This window comes from Theropithecus gelada, chromosome 20 (assembly GCF_003255815.1).
Source record: "Theropithecus gelada isolate Dixy chromosome 20, Tgel_1.0, whole genome shotgun sequence".
Lineage (NCBI taxonomy): Eukaryota > Metazoa > Chordata > Mammalia > Primates > Cercopithecidae > Theropithecus > Theropithecus gelada.
Window position 1 is genome coordinate 62021970 of NC_037688.1, and position 16922 is coordinate 62038891.

A 16922-nucleotide genomic window follows, 5' to 3' on the forward strand; every position below is an offset into this window, starting at 1 on the left:
GTTTTGACAGTGCTGATTGGTGCGTTTACAATCCTTGAGCTAGACAGAGTCACAGAGTGCTAGTTAGCTAGATACAGAGTTAGGTAGATACAGAGTACCAATTGGTGTATTTACAAACCCTGAGCTAGGCATAGAGTGCTGATTGGTGCATTTATAATCCTTGAGCTAGACGGGGTCACAGAGTGCTAGTCCTCCAAGTCTCCACTAGGTTAGCGAGATAGAGAGTACCAATTGGTGTATTCACAAACCCTGACCTAGACACAGTGCTGATTGGTGTATTCACAAATCCTGAGCTAGACACAGAGTGCTGATTGGTGCACATACAATCCTCCCCCGTATATATAAAAGTTCTCCAAGTCTCCATCGGGTTGAGGAGCCCAGCTGGCTTCACCCAGTGGATCCTGCACCTGGGCTGGAAGCAGAGCTGCCCGCCAGTCCTGAGCAGGGCCTGCACTCCTCAGCCTTTGGACTGTTGATGGGACCAGGTGCCACAGAGCAGGGGGCGGCGCCCGTAGGGGAGGCTCAGGCCGCGCGGGAGCCCACCACCTGGGGAGGAGCTCAGACATGGCTGGCTGCAGGTCCCGGGCCCTGCTGGGCGGGGAGGCAGCTAAGGCCCAGCGAGAATTTGAGCGCCGGGCCTGCGGGCCGGCACTGCTGGGGGACCCGGCGCAACTCCCGCAGCTGCTCTCTTGAGTGCTAAACCCCTCACTGCCCTGGGCCGGCCGCTCCGTGTGCGGGGCCAGCGGGTCCCGCCGGAACTCACACGGCCGGTGAGCACAGCCCCGGTTCCCTTCCGCGCCTCTCGCTCCACACTTCCCGGCAAGCAGAGGGAGGAGGCTCCGGCCTCAGCCCAGAGAGGGGCTCCCACGGTGCCGTGGCGGGCTGAAGGGCTCTTCAAGCACCGCCGGAATGGAAGCGGAGGCCGAGGGAGCGCTGAAAGTGAGGGCTGCTAGCGCATTGTCACCTCTCAAGATTACAGGTATGAGCCACCACACCCAGCCCTTGGCTCAGGCTTTGATTGCTAGTTAAGAGCATCTTTGGTGAATCTGATCCTTCCCAGTGAGGAGTTACTCACCACTTTACTCATTTAAGAAGGAAAGACTTAAGTAATACCTAGGTAATGTTTTTATACTTTGTCTTTAATAGAGTGTGGTAGCTTCCATGTGGGCCTATGTATACACATTACATACTCTGTGAGTACAAAATCATTTTTTCTGGAACATGTTCAACCATAGTTCCTTTTTCGTTTGATGAAAACAAGGTATTAACCTGTCTGGGGTTGTATGTGCTTTCACTAGCAGAGCAGGCAACAAAAACCCAAATAGTTGAACTCTTAATTTCTCATTGCAATCTGTGAAAACAAGAAGAAATTAAGTACCTCAACACGGGGGAAATTTGTATTCTCTACCTTAAAGAAGCCTGTGGACTTCTCTTTCAATTGCCTTAAAACTCTGCACATGAAGATAACAAAGAATCATGATGAGAGTGAGAGTGAAAACCTGTTGGCCTAAGAGTTTCTGTCTGATCTGTGACTCACCTTGGAGCTTGATTAGGTCAGTTAACAGCTTTGTGCTTCAGGCTGTCTCAGCTGAGAAACTGGGCTAAATACCTTTAAAGATAATAAAGACTAATGTCTCTGGAAAACAAAAAGTAGGCTGGGCGCAGTGGCTTATGCCTGTAATCCCCAGCACTTGGGGAGGCCACAGTGGGCGTATCACTTGAGGTCAGGATTTCAAGACCAGCCTGGCCAACATGGTGAAACCCCATCTCTACTAAAAATACAAAAATTAGCTGGGCGTGGTGGTGGGCGTCTGTAATCCCAGCTACTCAGGAGGCTGAGGCAGGAGAATCGCTTGACTCCAGGAGGCAGAGGTTGCAGTGAGCTGCGATTGCACCACTGCACTCCAGGCTGGGTGACAAGAGTGAGACTCCATCTCAAATAATGACAAGAAAAAGACTAATGTCTCTTAAATGCTTTGAGCTATTTATAAAAGTTCTGTGTTTTGTAAATACAAGTTATTTCATAGACCTATTAATGGAAGTCTTTTGTTTGTTTGTTTGTTTGTTTGAGACAGGGCCTCACTGTATTTTTGGTAGAGATGACATTTCACCATGTTGCCCTGACTGGTCTCGAACTTCTGAGCTCAAGCAGTCCACCTGGCTCACCCTCCCAAAGTGCTGGGATTATAGGCATGACCCACTGCACCTGGTTTCTAGTCTTAATGTAATGACTGTAATAGACATCGTTAGTTTTGAAATCACAAGAGAATGTATTTTAGCACCTATCTACAAACAGTATACTGTTTTATTTTAAATGGGTGTAAAATATTTTTAAATGATCTGGATTTGGGTGTGGTGGGTTTTGCTTTTTCTAGAGTGAAAACTAACCAAGTAGAATACTAATTATGCACTTGAGTAGACATTAAAACAACTAATGCTGCTGTTACCGTTTACTCAAGGCTAAGTTTTACTATCAGTGGTGGATAGCCAGTAAGCGTTATTTGTCAACCTCTAAAAATTAAGTTTAAAAATAATTATGTAGTGAGTTTCCTTGTTTTTATGATATTTTTTTCATAATACTTTTATGACATTAACTGAGGCTGCTTTCCATCATACCTAGAATAAAACTTAAACTTTACCTACCATGGGCTGTAAAATCCTATATGATCTGCTCTCTCATGCCTCTATCATACTGGCTGCTTGTCAGGTTGTAGAATATGCCAAATTCATGGCAAGTTCTTCATCCTTCAAGCTTCAGCTAAAAGGTCTTCTCAGACCTTCCTTATGACCTCTCTTTCTAAATTGGTCCCTAGGCTGGGCACTGTGGCTCATGCCTGTAATCCCAACATTTTGGGAGGCTGAGGTGGGAGGATGTATTGAGGCCAGAAGTTTGAGATCATCCTGGGCAGCATTGTAAGACCCTGTCTCTACAATAAATCAGTAAGTAAGTAAGCTGGGTTTGGTAGTGCATGCCTATATTCCCAGCTACTTGGCAGGCTGAGGCAGGAAGATCACTTGAGCCCAGGAATCCAAGGCTAAAGTGAGCCATGAGTGCACCACTGCACTCCAGCATGACAACAGAGCGAGACTGTGCCTAATAAAGAGAAAAAGAAAGCCCTTTGTTCATTGTCACCAAATCCAGGTTCCCCCTCTACCCCCTTTATCTTTTAGACTTTATATTGGTCAACAAATCCTTTAGCTTTACTTTCAAAACATGTCAGAATTCTGCCTCTTCTCTCCATCTTCATCTCTGCCACCCTGGTCCAAGCCACCATCATCTCTCATCCAGATGATTGCAGTATCTTTCTGTCACTCTGCTCCCACTTTTGTCCCATTCACTCTGTATAATAGCAGCCAGGGTGATCCTGTCAAGCCTCCATTGGAGTCCTTCTCATTTGGGGTAAAAGCCAAACTCTTGACCTCTTTAGTTAGGCCCTCCCCATACTGGCCATCTTGGAGCCCCTCTGATTTGACACCCTGCCCAATACATTCTGCTCCACTCTCCTCAGCCTCCTTAATGGCTCAGTCATGCTTCCTCCCAGGGGCTTTGCACTTGCCTTGCCTCTGCCTGGAGTGCTGTTTCCCTACACGGATCTACATGGGTCACTTATTCCGTTCCTTCATATATCAATTCTAATGTGGTCCTAGTCACATGCTCTTAAATTTCAGCCTCCCACATCCACACTCCTCCTGTACTTCTTTCTTGCTTTATTTTTTCTCTTTAGCATTTATCACTGTCATGTTTTATTCTGCTGTTTCTCCCAGTAGAATATAAGCTCCATGAGGGCAGGGATTTTTTTTTTAATGTGAGTTCCTTATGGCTCCTGGGCAGTATCCCAGTGCCTAGAATAGTGTCTAATATTATTGAGTATATGCATGCATGCATGAATACTGTTTATCACAGTACGCGAGTTTAGTTACTCATTTGTCTGGCTTCCTCCACTAATCTGGGAATATCAGCAAAGCACGACTTCATTTTATTCACTCTTCTGTAGCTAATGCTTAGCATAGTGCCTGGCGACAAAAACATTCATTTGTGAATCAGTGAATATTAGTAGTACTTTGTATGCATATTGCAACTTAGTTTGTAAAGTACTCCTTTATGTATTATTATTTCATTTGATTTTCACAATCTCATATTGATAAGACCGTCATTTCTCTAAACAAGAATACTAATTATAGGGGCCTCTAAAGTCACCATATTGAAAGTATTCTGGTAAATGATAGAACTGGGCCTGAGACTTACCTGCCCAGAGTGCAGTGCATTTCCCACTGTATCAAAGGCCTGCTCCATAAGATTTACTATGCAGAGAAGTATTTCAATGACCTATGTTACAACTAGTGTCCTTTATTATATTGTTAACTAAATTTTCATTTCTGGGAGTTGAGTATAATATAAACAAATCCTGTTTTATGGACATTATGCCTAAGAATAGAGAGAGTTGAAAAATGAGATTTAAAATAAAATATAATTCTGTGCTAAATGGAAGTATGAGCTACTGACATGTAATTACCACATTGCTGTTTTGCTTTTCTAGTTGCTCATCTTGCAGAAGGATACGAAGAAAAGTAGAGTGACCTGGGGCAGTGTTCTTAATGCTGATGTATTTTTCCTTTTCTTGACTGAATAATTTTTAGTCCCCTTAGGAGCCCAGGATATATGACAATAAACTTTAACAGTTGTATTCACAGCAGCCAAATTCATGGGAACTTTAAAGATTTTTGAAAGCTCCACCTATACTTTGGCTCAAGGGTCCATTCAAAAAAGTAGACTTGTCAGGATATGAATACATTGATTCTACTAGCAAATAGGATTTTAGAAGTAACACTGTGGAATGATCATTCCTGAACAAATAACTGCATCTCCATAAAGTAGATGACTATTTTTCACTTCTTACAAGTATGGGTACATAAGAGAATACTTTACCTGCTGGAGGCATCAGTTTAACTGAATTTTAAGTAGAACTCAGGTTTCCTTCTGTGCCACTCAACCTTCCATTGGGATGTGACCTAAACTACATGTTCTTTTTTGAAGGACTTGGTTATATAAATTGTTGATGTGAGATCATTTGTATTCTAAGATTCGTTTGTTGTGCTAGATCTCCAACTTGCTGCTGAGCTTGGGAAGACATTACTGGATCGGAACACAGAGTTGGAGGACTCTCTTCAGCAGATGTATACAACCAATCAGGAGCAGTTACAGGAAATTGAGGTAATTCACTCGGCAGGAGAGTTACACTTTTGACACTTTGATGTGTTGTTGTTATGTCAATCACATACTGGTAAAATAACACTTGCAATTAGACACAGCATTTTATTTTTTAACACAGACTGTTTTGAGAATAAGAACCGCCTCCCGAGTAGCTGGGATTACAGGCGCCTGCCACCACGCCCAGCTAATTTTTGTATTTTTAGTAGAGATAGGGTTTCACCATGTTGGCCAGGCTGGTCTCGAACTCCTGACCTCAGGTGATCCACCTGCCTCGGCTTCCGAAAGTGCTGGTATTACAGGCATGAGCCACCACACCCAGCCTAAAAAATGCAATATTTAAGATATAAGAATGGTGTTTAAGAGAACAATACTATGAATACTCATATATCCACCACCTAGCTTAAGAAAGAAGACTACCCACACTGTTGAACTTCCCACCAGAGAGGGAACTTACACCTCCTCCTTGGTCGCATATCCCTCCCACCTACTACCAAACCATATCCTAAATTTGGGGGAAAAAAAAAAAAAAATCATAGCTCCTTATTTCACAATGTGTTCAGATGTTTTGCTCCATTCAAATAATCATAAAATACATGTTGCTTTCTCTCTGCTGTGATCTTGATTTGTTGACATTTTTGCTGGATATTTTATCATTAAAATACTACATTTTTGACTGAGTGTGGTGGCATATGCCTGTAATCTCAGCACTTTAGGATGCTGAGGGATACAGATTGCTCAAGCTCAGGAATTCGAGACCAGCCTGGGCAACCTGGTGAAGCCCCATCTCTACAAAAAAATACAAAAATTAGTCTGGTATGGTGGCGTGTGCCTGTAGTCCCAGCTACTTGGGAGACAAAGGTGGGAGAATCACCTGAACCTGGGAAGTCAAGGCTACAGTGAGCCGTGATCGTGCCACTACAGGTTAGGAGATGGGAGCAAGACCTTGTCTCAATAAAAAAATATAATAATATAATACCTTTTGCCTAGCTTAACAAAACTAAAATGAAAGATGCTAGACTAGGGCGTTAAAATGGCCCTCCATGCTGCTAATCTTATAAACGGTCCCATTCAAGTAGTTCAGTTATGTGTAGGCCACTTGACTGCAAAGATAATAATGGATATTAACCAGACAGTGTCCCATCAGAACACCTTTGTCCATGTCCCAACCCATGCTCCCCGCCAAAAGGGGACTGTACTTAAATTATATAAATGCTTCCCCCTCAAACTGGTACAGTAGACCCAGGACTCTTGTGTCTGTGCACAGAAAAATGTAAAAGACTAGAATGGTGAAGCAGTTCATTATAATGAGTACTTACTAAAACTTTGATTATTTCCTGAACCAGGTGCTGGGAATTCAAACAAGTAAAGAATTACATAGTCCTTTCCTAGAAGTGATCACATTATATAATTTTAATCTTTTGAATAGAAATTTATCATCAAAACAAAGGCAAATGTACACTCTCAATATCCATTAATTTTACCTAGTAACATAAAAGATACATACAGTAGACCCTCCCCTTGAGCAGGATTTCTGAAATACACTTTTATAATTCTAGGACGATATGGCTTGCAATGATATTGAAGTCACCAGGTACCATTTTAGCATATTCTACATCAAAAGAGCATAGAATATGTTTACATTGAATTTAACGACCAGTTACTGTAGGCCGGGTGAGGTGGCTCAAGTCTGTAATCCCAGCACTTTGGGAGGCAGAGGCGGGCACATCCCTTGAGGTCAGGAGTTCGAGACCAGTCTGGCCAACATGATGAAACCTCGTCTCTACTAAAAATACAAAAATTAGCTGGGGATGGTGGCAAGCACCCATAATCTCAGCTACTTGGGAAGCTGAGGCAGGAGAATCACTTGAACTCGGGAGGTGAAGGTTGCAGTGAGCTGAGATTATGCAGCTGCACTCCAGCCTAGGCAACAGAGCAAGACTCCATCTCAAAAAAAAAAAATTTAAAAACCTACTGTAGAGTTTGTCAGAAACCTAAAATGCAGAAAAACTAGGCATTTAAAAACTATTAAACTAGGCTAGGCATGGTGTCTTATGTCTGTAATCCCAGCACTTTGGGAGGCTGAAGTAGAAGAATTGCTTGAGGCTAGGGTTTGAGACCAGCCTGGGCAACAAAGTGAGACCCTATCTCTAGTCTAAAAACAAAACTAGTAAACTAGCCAAATGTTTTATGTGGTCAAGGAACTCTTTCCTCCTTTGTTTCTTAGACTTTGTTTTTTTACTCAGTGGGAGATTTCAGAATAGTCCTAAACGATCATCACTGTTTGTATTTATGTAGAGACATAGTCTTTTTTTTTTTTTTTTTTTTTTGAGACGGAGTCTCGCTCTGTCGCCCAGGCTGGATTGCAGTGGCCCGATCTCGGCTCACTGCAAGCTCCGCCTCCGGGGTTCACGCCATTCTCCTGCCTCAGCCTCCGGAGTAGCTGGGACTACAGGCGCCCGCCACCACGCCCGGCTAGTTTTTTGTATCTTTTAGTAGAGACGGGGTTTCATCGTGTTAGCCAGGATGGTCTCGATCGCCTGACCTCGTGATCCGCCCGTCTCGGCCTCCCAAAGTGCTGGGATTACAGGCTTGAGCCACCGCGCCCGGCCAAGACATAGTCTTAATTGTATTATCGTAGTCTGTGAGGTTTATTCGATGCCTGATTATTGCTAATAGTTAATAAATTGTATTGATGTTTCCTGTTAGAGCATTTATAAAACACTATAACTGATTCTTGTTTTAGCACATCTTTCTTTTTTTTTTTTTTTTTTGACGGAGTCTCGCTCTGTCGCCCAGGCTGGAGTGCAGTGGCCAGATCTCAGCTCACTGCAAGCTCCGCCTCCCGGGTTTACGCCATTCTCCTGCCTCAGCCTCTTGAGTAGCTGGGACTACAGGTGCCCACCACCTCGCCCGGCTAGTTTTTTGTATTTTTTAGTAGAGACGGGGTTTCACCGTATTAGCCAGGATGGTCTCGATCTCCTGACCTCATGATCCGCCCGTCTCGGCCTCCCAAAGTGCTGGGATTACAGGCTTGAGCCACTGCGCCCGGCCGTTTTAGCACATCTTTCAGGTGTAGCTGAAAGAAGTGTAAATATTTGTAAGTTGGGAGAATGATGCTTATTGATTAGTGTAGGAGATTACAAACAATTGGTTTATGATCTAAGTTGTCTCCTTTGTTTTCATCGAGGATGATTAAACATTTAAGCGAGATCACTGGTATTCTGAAAGTATCCAAAGATATCTGAGGTTCTCCAAATCTACAAATAACACTTTATTATCTAATATTATCCATAAGATATTGTAAAGCATCATGGAACTGAATCCAGTTCAGACCTTCATAATTAAATAAGTACAAAATTCATGTATGAAACTATTCAGTAGATTTAGCTTGGAATATTTCGGGAAACATATTCATGAGTCTCTTATTTCTGTAATATGTAGCCCACTGGTTCCTAGATCTGAGCATTGCACAATGCAGTATTTTCCTCTTTATCCAAAGCTGTTTTTTGGCTAAGAATAATTACTATCTTAGATTTCTTCACCACCATTACAGTTGACTTTATTTTTTCTTTCCTTTTATAAGTTGCTTCATGAAAGTAAGTTTATAGTCTCAGTAGGGAAGAGGAGATGGCAGTACTGGCTAAGCCCACTTACCAGCCGGGGGATTCCCACAGACTGTCCTTGCTGCTTGCTCCATCACAACTGTGCCTGGGCAGACGTAGGGATCACCATGTAGATTTCCGAGGTCTCTCTAATAGTCTAAAAGAATTCCTGATGCTCTTGTAAAAGTAACCAGGCAGCCAAAGAGCCTACTTCCTTGCTAAACGATGACCCTTACGTATGTTCCTCTTATTGCAACCTTCAGGAGGCCCCCTAAACTTTATAAGGGCTCTCTCCTTAATTTGAACCTTTTCAGCATGTTTCTCCTTACCTTAAACTTTTTATTGGAATGTACATTACAGAAAAGGGCACAAATCCTAAGTGTATAGTTTGATGAATTTTCATAAAGTGAACATGCCAATGCAACCTATACTTAGATAAGGAGTTGAGAGCATTATCAGCCCATCCGGTCACCACCTGGTGAACTAGCATCCTAACTCCAACACCCTAGATAAGTTTAGCTTGTTTTTGACCTTTTCATGAATGGAATCACTTGTACAAGTTTTAAAGTAACTGTTTAGAATGTTTATTGGAAATTAGATTAGAAAAGTAATACACAGCTGGGCACAGTGGCTCACGCCTGTAATCCTAGGACTTTGGGAGGCTGAGGCGGATGGATCACCTGGGGTCGGGAGTTCGAGACCAGCCTGGCCAACATGGCGAAACCCTGTCTCTGCTAAAAATACAAAAAGTAACTGGGTGTGGTGGTGCATCCCTGTAATACTGGCTACTTGGGAGGCTGAGGCAGGAGAATCCCTGGAACCCGGGGGACGGAGGTTGCAGTGAGCCAAGATCCCACCACGTCACTACAGTCTGGGTGAAACTCCGTCTCAAAAAAAAAAAAAAGATTTTTTAAATTCAGAAAAATATATAGTTGAAAAACAAAAAATCAGCTCCTATCCCACCACCAGTGAAATTTAAAATGAGACAGTTCAGAAGAATGGGAACAAACTCTTCTGAGTGAATGAAAAATAGTATAGAGAACTGGTGAAAATACTAGGACAAGATCCCTAAGATTCTGACTTATTATGGAAATAGACAACTTGGACACTGCCAAAGGGTATTTTGTAAGTAGAACCACAGATATTCTTTCAAAGACTCTTGGAGGGTTTCAAACAATCCTCCTAAAAATTGATCAGTATTTTTGGTAGGCATCATTTTTAATGTTGAAAAAAATTTAATGTGAAAACGAAAAAAGATTAAATAAACTATTCAAAATAATGGTTAAACTGGCTTCAGAGAAGCCTGTAGCCTGTCTTACTTTTATTCAGTGCTAATTTGAAAAACAGATAATTTTTTAAGAATCCAGAGCAAGATTTTTCTGTTCTGAGTGGAAGGCGGGGAGGAGAGAACTCTTTGGAGAGTAACGAGATCAGACACCATTGTATTCATTTACACTTTCCTACAACTGTGTAAGCAGCCTACAACCTTGTGTTTTGGTTACTTCTCTGCTTACACACCTGCATTATGCCCTACAGGAGTTGTGCCTAGCACTCAAAAGTAGTCTGGCCTTCAAGGCATCCCTTCTTTCAAGAGTTCATGCCCTCTTTGGAAATGAAAAAGTATTTTGTGCTGCTTTTACTGCATGTATCAATATTCGACTGTATATGATACTTAATTGATCTGCTTTATTTTCGTTTCCCTTTATTTCCCATTGCAACAGTGAGCACTGTTATGTTTATTCATGGTCTTTCACACATACTAGGTAATCGATACTTTGTTGAAATCAGTATTTTAACAGAGGAGAAACAGCTTACAAAGCTCTTCTAATAATTCCTAAACTTTGGGTTTCCACCTCGGGAGATTTTTAAGGGAGGTAGAAGGGGCTCTGGCCTCTGTTTTAGGAGATTCAGGTTTAAACCCTCAATTTTAATTGCAAATAGCTAGAGAATTTAGACATATGAATTACCCCTCAGATGCTGTTTGCTCCGTTATGGAATGGTGATAATGCTTACACTACTTTGGTATAGGATTTTTTTGAGGGGATAAGATTATGGAAATATATATATTTTGAACAGTATAAATTGTTGTGTAGTTTACCAATGTTTTCAGAATTTTAGTAGTGGGCTGGTTGGGTGGCTTACACCTGTAATCCCAGCAGTTTGGGAGGCCGAGGTGGGTAGATCACGAGGTCAGGAATTCAAGACAAGCCTGGCCAAGATGGCAAAACCCCGTATCTACTAAAAATACAAAAATTAGCCGGGGCGTGGTGGCGGGCACCTGTAATCCCAGCTACTCAGGAGGCTGAGGTTGCAGTGAGCCGAGATTGCGCCACTGCACTCTAGCCTGAACAAAAGAGCGAGACTCCGTCTCAAAAAAAAAGAATTTTAGTGGTGAAAAAAGTCTTTAAAAATGTGTATGGGTATATAATAGCTTTACATATGTATGGGGTGCATGTGAAATTTTGATGCAAGCATACAGTGTGTAATGATGAAATCTAAATTGAGATACCCATGACCTCCGACATTTATCATTTCTTTAAGTTAGGAATATTCCATATCTTTTCTAGCTATTTTGAAGTATACAATAATTTTTTTTTTTTTTTTGAGACGGAGTCTCGCTCTGTCTTCCGAGCTGGGGTGCAGTGGCTGGATCTCAGCTCACTGCAAGCTCCGCCTCCCGGGTTCACGCCATTCTCCTGCCTCAGCCTCCCGAGTAGCTGGGACTACAGGCACCCGCCACCTCGCCTGGCTAGTTTTTTGTATTTTTTAGTAGAGACGGGGTTTCTCCATGTTCGCCAGGATGGTCTCGATCTCCTGACCTCGTGATCCGCCCGTCTCAGCCTCCCGAAGTGCTGGGATTACAGGCTTGAGCCACCGCGCCCGGCCAATGAAATATTATTAACTATAGTCATGAAAGAACCTTAATTCTGAAAAAATAAATCCTCCAGAATTACTGGAAATAGACTTTAAAAAAATCTAATCCCACAATTTTAATAATGGGATTATAGGTGGTTTCTGTTTTCATATTCATGCCTCCCCCCACCAGATTTCTACAGGGGAAATATATTACTTTCATCAGAGGAAAGAGATTTTTCCAAAGTCATAGGAAACTATTGTGGAAGTTCATTTTGATACTAAATTCAGAGGATTTAGGCTGTAATCCTTAATTTTAGGATAATCCTAACACTGCTTACAAGCCAGATTTCCACTCTATTTCTATGCATTTTTACTTGGGGTTGTTTCTGTCTTTCCCTGCGTTCCAGGTTAGGATTCCGCAATTGCAAATAGGTGTTTATGTAATTCTGCTGGTCTTTGTTTTTTAAAGGTTTACCTTAATTGTAAAGGTGGCCTGTTTGTAGCTTTTGTGCATAACTGGAACGTTATACTCGTAGTTGAGGTGACAGTCTGTGCAAATTCCTAGACAGATAAACCCAAGGCATTTTGCTATAAATTGACATTTTACCTACATTTCTGCTACCCCATGACCCCTCTCCCCCACTGTTTTGTTTCAAATATCTCCCTCTCCTGTTTACTATGGCAGTCAGATTCATTGGAGGCTGTGTATCAAAGAGAAAACCAGCATGTCAGCAGCATGTCTGTACCTTGAGATGAGAGGTAGGAAATAAGCTAACCCATTTCCTTCTAGATTCAGAAAAAAATGAAGCACTGACTCCATAGACCTAGATGTCTGGCCTTACATCAGTACTTGCTTGGAGATCTCACCATTTTTCTTTAAGTTGCTGACTGGTTTTGTCAGACTCTTTTGTATGTCCCCTATAACTGAATCTTGGAGAAGTGAAGGGCTTTTCTGATTAATTTTGGTTTCATATAATAAGATTAAGCTCCTACCATGTGAAAACAAGCTCCTTGCCATTCTTTAGATTGTTAAAGCCCAGTCCTCTAAGACCAAAATATCACAAGTTCTTAAATGGTTTCATTGTGTTGTTACCACAGGTATCACAGGTTTTTATATATCAAACAGGAGGAACTTTCTATAGTTTCTTAAATGGCCTCTTTGTACTTATTTGCATATTGACTTGTTTCCTGTATGTTGGCCACAACTCTAACTTGAGCATTCTATCTTTAAGAGAGTAACAAGTTGTGACCCATCTAGTATCTGGCAGGAACTGTAAAAGTCTCCCCTTCAGATTACCAGGGGCGATTGCTGCCATGGGAATAAATACAGAGAAATAATACATAAATGGAGAAGAGGGGAGAGAATTCGTGGCTAACAGGCTGTTTTCCCAAGAGGGCTAAAGCCAAAGCCCTTCTCAAAATCTTTCACTTAAATCCCCCTTGACATCTCACAGTCTGAGTCATGCCAAGCACAATAAGCAGTTGTGAAGAAAAGTCTAGAAACTGCCAGTTCACCAGTATTTTTTTGGCCCCTACTGTGTGTGAGGAATGGACTAGATACACAAGAGCCTTCCATTCTTAGAAGACTACAGTGCTGGCCTGGCACAGTGGCTCATGCCTGTAATCCCACCACTTTGGGAGGCTGAGTCAGGTGAATCTCCTGAGGTCAGGAGTTCAAGACCAGCCTGGCCAACATCGTGAAACCCAGTCTCTACTAAAAATACAAAAATTAGCCTGGGGTGGTGGTGCAAGCCTATAATCCCAGCTACTCAGGAGGCTGAGGCAGGAGAATCACTTGAACCTAGGAGGCCAAGGTTGCAGGGAGCTGAGATCCCACCTTCAGCCTGGGCAACAGAGTGAGACTCCATCTCAAAAATAACAGCAAAAAAAAAATTGAATATTATTGTATTGTTTTGAGAGAAATTTTAGGGTACTTTGGGAGTGCTGCCACTTTAGTCCTGCTTTAAGGTAGCCCTTCTCCTCTCCTCTCCTCTCCTCTCCTCCCTTCTTTCTTTTTCTCTTTCTTTTTCTTTCTTTCTTTGATGGAGTCTTGTTTTGTTGCCGAGGTTGGAGTGCAGTAGCATAATCTTGGCTCACTGCAACTTCTGCCTCCCAGGTTCAAACAATTCTCTTGCCTCAGTCTCCCAAGTAGAGTAGCTGGTATTACAAGTGTGCACTACCTTGCCTGGATAATTTTTTATTTCTATTTATTTTATTTTATTTTTTATTTTATTTTATTTTATTTTATTTTAATTTAATTTAATTTTATTTTATTTTTTAGATGAAGTCTTGCTTTTGTCCCCCAGGCTGGAGTACAGTGGTGGGATCTCGGCCCACTGCAACCTCTACCTCCCGGATTCAAGTGATTCTCCTGCTTCAGCCTCCCGAGTAGCTGGGATTACAGGCACCTGCCATCATACCCGGCTAATTTTTATATTTTTAGTAGAGACAGGGTTTCACCATGTTGGTCAGGCTGGTCTCGAACTCCTGACCTCAGGTGATCTGCCTACCTCGGCCTCCCAAAGTGCTGGGATTACAGGCATGAGCCACCATGCCCAGCCAATTTTTGTATTTTTAATAGAGATGGGGTTTTGCCATGTTGGCCAGGCTGGTCTCAAACTCCTGACCTCAGGTGATCCGCCCACCTTGGCCTCCCAGAGTGCTGGGATTACAACCATGAGCCACAGCACCCGGCCAAAGTGATCTTAAAAGGCTTCTGAAGAGGTTATATTTGAAATGAGGCCAGAAGGATAACTGGAGTTTGTAATCTTTCTTTGGTGCCATGGATCCCTTTGATTATCTAATGAGATCTATGATAATCCTCTTAAAATTCATTGAATTACAAAGGAAATCTGTTATAATGAAATACCTGTCAAATATTGAAAAAAGTAAATTTGTGATATAATAAGATAGATACGTATTAACATATTTAATAACAAGATCTAGAAACTACCATGATTTCAAAGAGTGATGAAGGCAGGCAGTAAATCAAGATTTCTGCAACTATAGTGCAGTGTGAAAATATCTGTGATTTCTGTTGATGATGAAGTCACGGATAAAGCTAATACCACTGGTGGTTTATTGCCTCTGTCAAAAGAAAAAATTTCAACAAATATAAAGATTGGCTTTTATTTGAGATTCTGAAGTTCAGCAACATCTTATTCTTAGAGAATGAGGGTTTCAATGAGCTGAGCAGAGGAAGTTGGTTTTATAGACAGGGGCTGAGGAAAGCAGAAACAAAAAAAAAATGGGTGATTTCAAAGTTAATTTATTTGTAAAGGTTAAAGCAGAGGGAAGTCCCTTATGCTGGCTAAAACTGGCATGTTTAGGGGTTTGGCTATTTTCTCTTCTAATTTCTCAGAAGTCAGATGAATAACTTTGTCTTGCTGACATGGAACTTTAGCACAAGTGACTCCATTTTGGTTTGGTTTGTTGGGCCTAGGTCAGGGACTCAGTGCAAACCAGTGGTCTCCTATAAATTTTAACACCTCTATTAATACTTGAAAGAAATGTCAAATTTCATTTCAAAGTTAGCAAAAATGAAGATGTAGCTGTTCAGACCCTTTAAGTTCATCCATGTTCACAGACTCTCTAAAGTCTATCCATGTACCCCAGGCTAAGAACTGCTGCCTTAGGTGGAGCTAACCAGGGGAAGTGCATCCCCCCAGATAGGGGATGGTAGAGTAAAGGCATTAGAGGAGGGAGGCGCTTGCCTTGCCATGGGGCAACTCCAAAAAAGGCAAAGATATCTCCCCTAAGTGTGAAATTTTAAAAAAAATCAATAGCTAACAAATGAAGCTGGAAAAACCACTTAAGAGACAATTGGGAAAATATTAATGCTGAAACATAATAGATGTTAAGGAATTATTGAGTTTTTTTTTCCCTTAGGAATTATGGTTAAAATGAAAAGTCCTAGAAATGTATGAAAATGTATACTTGAGATGCCTTGGATTAACTTTAAAATGATTGGAGGATGAGGAAAATAGGAGAGTAGAGATGAAATAAGATTGACTGTATGTTGATAATTGCTGAAACTGGTTGATGGGTACATGGGAGTTCATTAAACCGTTTATCTGCATGTTTGAGATTATCCACAGTAGAAAGTTTTATTTATTTATTTATTTTCAGACAGAGTCTTACTCTGTCACCCAGGCTGGAGTGCAATGATGTGATCTTATCTCACTGCAACCTGCAACCTTTGCCTCCTGGGTTCAAGCGATTCTCATGCCTCAGCCTCCCAAGTAGCTGAGACTACAGGCGTGTGCCACCATGCCTAGCTAAATTTTTGTTTGTTTGTTTAAGTAGAGATGGAGTTTCACCATGTTGGCCAGGCTGGTCTCGAACTCCTGACCTCAAGTGATCCACCCACCTTGACCTCCCAAAGTGCTGGGATTACAGGCATGAGGCACCACACCTGGTCCACAATAGAAAGTTTTAAAATGCAGTGGATAAAATTAGCCATCTGTAGAAATTCAGTATTTGTGTGGACTGAGAAGTTAGGAAGGATCACTCAAGCAAGGTTAAGGTGACTAATTTGTAATTTCAGGGAATTAATGATTGTAAGAACATAACAAAATGAAACATGATGAAGAATGCTGCTGTGGTACAGTTAAAATATAACCTAATCTTAGTGGATAACTGCATCTAAGCTGAGCCCTATGAAGGGATATGGTGAGCATTAAGCCAAAGAGTCATCATTGATCCAGTGAATGCCTGTGTCTCCTAGACCCAAGAGAAAAGGACATTGGTCAGGGCAGGGACTTCCAGGATTTTCCATGCCCAAGATCAACATTTCTCTAAGTGTGATCTGTGGATTGCCTGTACTAATATCAGCTGCGTTTGTTGCTAAAAATGCAGAATCCTGGCTCTACTCCAGTCTGCCTTTTGAGGGAAAGAGACCCAGGTTCTTACACTTTAATAAATCTTCCAGGTGAATCTTAGCACATGTGAAGTTTGAAAACTGTAGCTTTAAATAAAGATGACAGTAACTCCTCCTTATTGAGCAATTTTACCATCTGCCAGATCTCATGCTTAACTCTCTACATATATTAACCTTTATGTAAATTATATATTTGTATATGTCAGGGAGGAAAAAATTTTTTTTCGTCAACCTTCATGAGCGCTTAAGTTGGAAAGGACCCCTGTAACAAAAGACATATTAACAAGAGAAAAACTTATTAGCATATCTATTTCGTATATATGTGTGGGAGATACCCAGGGAATGAGTAATTCTCAAAGGTGGCTTTGAATTC

At 41.6% G+C, this 16922-nt stretch overlaps 1 protein-coding gene across 3 annotated transcripts in view; it reads left to right on the forward strand.

Annotated features, from left to right (window-relative positions):
- CDR2 (cerebellar degeneration related protein 2) overlaps positions 1 to 16922 on the forward strand; it is a 32198-nt gene that overhangs the window by 7485 nt on the left and 7791 nt on the right. Inside the window, exon 2 of one of the 3 annotated variants that reach the window (XM_025371324.1) lies at positions 5100 to 5212. The exons of the other annotated variants lie outside the window; for them this stretch is intronic. Coding sequence (XP_025227109.1) covers positions 5100 to 5212 — 113 coding nt within the window. The remainder of the gene's footprint in view (positions 1 to 5099; positions 5213 to 16922) is intronic. 3 annotated transcript variants of the gene reach the window in all.